The 5,252-nt window shown below is 44.0% G+C and overlaps 1 protein-coding gene across 1 annotated transcript in view; it reads right to left on the reverse strand.

The window, feature by feature from the left end:
* Window positions 1–5,252, reverse strand: part of SNRNP40 (small nuclear ribonucleoprotein U5 subunit 40) — a 14,443-nt gene that overhangs the window by 8,950 nt on the left and 241 nt on the right. Inside the window, exons 2-4 of the mRNA XM_018566883.1 lie at window positions 3,972–4,015; window positions 2,216–2,345; window positions 1,745–1,838 (exon numbers count right to left, since the gene is read on the reverse strand). Coding sequence (XP_018422385.1) covers window positions 1,745–1,838; window positions 2,216–2,345; window positions 3,972–4,015 — 268 coding nt within the window. The remainder of the gene's footprint in view (window positions 1–1,744; window positions 1,839–2,215; window positions 2,346–3,971; window positions 4,016–5,252) is intronic.

Raw genomic sequence — 5,252 nt, forward strand, 5'->3', positions numbered from 1 at the left:
CTCAACAAAAGGCGAATTACTCTTTAATAATGAGATTATTTAGTTACAACATGCATTGCTTAGGACCGTCCCTTGATAAAGTCTTTCTATGACAAAATACATCGTAAAGGCTGAGCTAGGCAAGCATCTAGTAGACAATACGGTAGCAGAGGAGATGTGTGGACAATACTGCATGTGTCTGCAGGAGTAAAAGTGATTAAGCGATTTCAATCTGCTGCGGGTTTTAGCACTTTTAAGAAAGAAGTATTAATGAATTTGGCTTTAATACAAAATGTAAAGCAGTATTATGCTATTGGATCCTTTTTTTGTATTGCATTGTGTAGCGTGACACAGAAGACATAGGATCATGGAGGGCTGCAAAGCATTGTAGACCTTTTCATGAAAAATAAATAAAAAGGTTATGGCTTTTTGGGGGAGTTCTTTCGTGTGATCACAAGGTGTAGGATCACAGAGTGAGTGGAGCGGATCGTTTACAGAGGTGCAGGTCCTCAACAGGTAGACACTGACATGTAAATGTATTTATGATTTTGTATTATTATTTATCAAATCAATTAAAAAAGGACATTGTTATAAACATTATTTTTTGTATATTACATACTGTGGCTATATTAAGAACACAAACGTTAAGCTTTATAAATCACCATTTAAAGTGAACCATAAGTGATGGTTCTAGAATTATTCCTGTTACTCTAGCGTTCACAGTGATACCGAATATGTGCTGCACAATGGGTGCTTACATATGTATTTGCATCCTAGGTGTGTGTATTTTTAAGCATGTGTGTTTGCACAGTCTAGGTGAAAGATTCTCTCCAGGGAGATATCCAGGGTCTATTAGACCCCTTATTATCTCCCTTACACTGTGCCTGATCAGACTGAGTACAGAAAGTACTTGATCTGTTGCTTTTCTGGCTACAGCCGCTGGCAATCTGCACACCGTGAACTTGGAAGTGCCAAGAACAGAGAACTTCTGTGTTTACACTATGGAGGAATTATTGAGTGTCAAATCTCTCCTCTGCAATCTCTGCTTTCCATGCTGAAGTATTTTCTTTGTGGTTTTGATCTCTCAAGAAGAGGTGGGGAAAGCCAGGAACTGGTGTAGGGAAGGGGGTGGTGAGCCTGCACTTACACTGCTTTTTAAAGGAATCTGGCAGCTCTACAGCTGCCACAATCACTTCTACTTCTTCAGTCCCAAGCCAGCACTTACAAGCTCCCCGTTTTTTTTTGCATCTGCTGCAAAGGGGTTAAAATGACAGTGTCACAAAAATACACTTTAATGCAAGTCCCCAGCAATAGAAGGGCTACCATGCTTGGTGGTGACCCATGTCTCCTACCTAAGCTCCAATACCTACTTTCTACCATCTACTTTTCATGTGTTAACTGTAAACTCAATATGAAGCACAATTTCCCTTTGCTGTGATATGGATTATACAAGCCAGCAAATAATTTCCTGTTCCTGTAGCAGTATATCGTTTACCTACAGCTTCTGTACACCCAGTGAAGGTTCAGCAGCTCGGTTTAAGCGACAACTCCAATTATGTTGGAGCTGGTTTTCTAAAACTTCAAATCATACCCAAAGAAAACACAATCTGGCATATAAATAAAATAGAGTCCATGACAAGGCTAGAATGGGTTTCTAGGACAAATGATACAGCAACTGAAAAGACATAAAACACATTCGCTCCAGTCACTGCCATGGATATTCCCTGGCAGGGCATTGAGAGTTGTACAAGTATTGCTGCCTTACCTGCCATCTGTATTGTAATGCAATTCCATCACAGCTCCACTATGACCCTTTAGGGTTGCGTAGTTATCACATTCCCCATACACGTTCCACAGAACTGCAAGAAAGTACATTTTTAGCCATTTGTTTCTTGGTTGGCTCAAACAATTACCACGAAAATGTTGCAGTGGTTCCTAGAGACAACTGTCATTTCAACATCCCCAAATATAGTTAATTCCAATCCTCCCTTCAGATTTCCAGGCTTCAGCAGACTGCAGCTGAGAAGCGTCACTTGACACAAAAATTTGCAAGGGCTAGCTCGGCTCCGTTTACTACTATATCTTGCTCTTTCTACAATATGACATTTCTCAAAATAATTGGGTTGAATTCCTCTTTGACGTTATTCTGCTACTGTCATTATAATACTTTCTGAAATTATGGTAGCAAATAAAGTTTTATGCTTTAGAAAATAAGAACGTCACTATTGTTGCTTACGGATTAGTCGGTCAAATCCTGCAGAAGCCAATGTAAGCCCATTGGGATGAAATTTGCAGCAGTAAACTTCCCCCTCGTGTCCGGACAACAGCATAATAGGCGCTTGGAGACTGGATGATCTTGGAGGTCCCTAAAAAAAAATATAAGCAAAATATAATTTTTACTACAGAATATGAAACACATAGGACGGCATTGCTGACTTCCCCTTCTAAAAATGCTAGTTGTCTGAATGTCAAGCTGATCACTGGCTGCAATAGTCACTAAGTCACCCAAAAATATACAGGTGCTCAGGGTTAGTAACATAGAAAAAGCAAGAAAGCATTGAAGTCAGGGGATCAACATGACAAAAGGACACAAGGCAGAAGGAGGTTGGCAGCAAAGGCATCCCCATATTTTAGCAGCGTTTGTAAATATTCACCCTATTTTTATTTAGGGCTTTTTTTTTTCTTATAGTCTAAAATGGGCTTTCAGTGCATTCCAGGGCGTTTGCATGCTTTTTTGATGCGTTTGCTTGCATTTTGGTGCAGAAAAATAGGGCATATTGCAGTTTTCCCACATGGTGTGGAACTGAACGCTGTGGTGTGAACTAGGGCCCAAAATACCACTGGAATACATTGGATGCATTTTTTATGCGTTCTGTAACTGCTCTGCATCTGCTCCTCACTTGGTGTGAACACGCCCTTAGAGAAAAACAATTTAATAGAAAGGCAATTACACCAGAAAGCTGTTCTTTTCTAATTCATTTACTAAGACTCAATTAGTAGCCCCAGCTGTTCACACAGACAACAATCATGGGATGATTTATAAATAGCCAGCTAGCTGTTCGCAAAGCATTGTCGCCACTAGAGGGCACCGAGGAGCATAGTAATCTCCTCCCCACTCATTACTAAAATTGCTCTGAGACCAGGACATCCTGGACCCAGGCCAGCCTGTTACTGGTCAGTGAAAGGAGAATCAACACAGCTCATCTTCCTGCTTTCTCCTCCTATCAGCACATGCACAGACTGTTTTCTTGTACTGTTCCTTCCTCTCACACTCCACAGCCATGCTGTATGTGGACTGTAAGAGGCCAATATCAGGATATAGGTCGAGTGCTTACACTGCTTGTATTTTAAAAATCAATTTAATTATAAAGCTGCATTAGAAAGTTCACTTACTAAGCAATGGTGATTTTAAAGTGTCACCCCAGCCAATGCTTTATTAGTTTGGGATGGGGAGGGGGGGTTTAAAATGTCTGCAGTGTATTCCTAGATGGGACCCCAGTGGGGAAATTTTCCTGCAGGTCTTGTCTGTCTGACACCTGTACAAGATATTGGGGAGTGGGTTTCACCAGGACTGGAAGGCAATGAGAGCAATCAAAATATTCCCCAGTCTCCTAAAATGCATTTCGTCTATGTCACTGCTGGAGAGATTCCCCTTCACTTCCTGCCCTGATTGGAGGTCATAGGAATGTACCCCACAGGGGCAACAACAAAAACCCTCCGAGACTCTAACCCAGGGGTGCCCACAAGGTCGATCGCGTAGCGATCACTGGTAGATCGCCATGTCCTCTCCTCCCGCCGCTTCTCTGGATCCCCGCTGCTCTCCCCAGCGGGGATCCGAGAAGAAGTGAAGGAACCGGCGGCGGGGGAGGGCGGAGGACAGAGCCGCTGTCACTAACTAATGCAGAGCAGTGAGGAGAGAGAGAGAGAGACGCTCGGCCAGGATCTGACAGCCGGCGCCTCTCTCTCCCCTCACTGCTCGTCCGTTCTGTCACAGCGGCTCCGCCCCCCCGCGGCTCGTGGTATCCCACCGCTGCGTCTGCCCGGGAGAGCAGGGGGATCCAGAGAAGTTGCAGCCCCCCTGTGCGTGGCCGAGCGGCAGAGGATCGGTACATGTCAGTAGTATGTATCAATCCTCTGTGTAGGACAAACACTGGTGCAATCGGCTGATCACTCCAGTGTTTGTAAATAACTGGGGACACATAGTACTATGTGTCCCCAGTTGTAAATCACCTCCTGTTCATTCATTTATATCACCTCCTGTTCATTCATAAGTTTCTCAATGGGGAGAAGCACTCTGTACAGAGGCTCCTCCCCATTCAGAAACAGCTTGATAGTAAAATATTTTCTTAATGAATGGGAAGCCTCTGTGCTTTCCATTCATTTAGAACAGAGGCTGCAGAAAAAGAGATTGAGGACTTTGTGTCCTCAATTTCTTTTTCTATTTTAAAAAGGGAAATATCAGGGGGCTTTTTAGAGACTCCTAATATTTCTCCGAAGCCCCCCAAGAGTTTTAAAAAAAACAAATTATGAAAATTTAAAATAAAAATAAAATGAAAAAATAAAAAATAAAATTAAAAAAACGTTGTTTTTTTTCCTTGCCTCAGGCACAAAAGGAGCTGGCTACGGCTATGTTCCCGTGGTGCTCGTGCGGCTGCCGGCTGAATGTGTCAGACGCTGCAGATGGAAAGGTGCAGGACACCCCATGTGCAACGTCGGCCACACAAGCACCATGGGAGGACAGGATGCCGGGACCTGTAATGCACTGGAATGTAAGCAGGCCGACTCTCCGCGTTCCGGTGCGGGAGGGGGTGTGGAGCTGTATTGACGTCAATGGCATCGCCAACAGTGCGATCGCCCGCACTCGGAACGCAGGCACCTTAGTGCCTGCATTCCGGTCCAGTGCGATCTGCAAAAATAGTGCTTGCAGCATTTTTGCGGCTCGCACTGGACTGGAACACAGGCACTAATGCAGGCGATCGCACTGTGGGCGAGGGGCCTGCCTGCGCAGCCCACGCCCCCTCCCGCCCCTGAATGCAGGTGTTTTTTCGTTGGTAGATCTCAATGAGCTCGTCATTTGAAAAGTAGATCTCCAGACGAAAAATAGTGGGCGCCCCTGCTCTAGACCATCCCCTCTATGATCTAACAATGACTGAAACCTTTTAGCTGGACTTTAATTATAAAGCCGGTCTTTTAGGAGGGGACTCAGACCTTTATAACTCGATTAATGGTGTGCAAAGATCAAGCCATCACCGTGCAGTTTATTTATACAGAGC

This window comes from Nanorana parkeri, unplaced genomic scaffold (genome assembly GCF_000935625.1).
Source record: "Nanorana parkeri isolate BGI_ZX_2015 unplaced genomic scaffold, ASM93562v1 scaffold986, whole genome shotgun sequence".
Lineage (NCBI taxonomy): Eukaryota > Metazoa > Chordata > Amphibia > Anura > Dicroglossidae > Nanorana > Nanorana parkeri.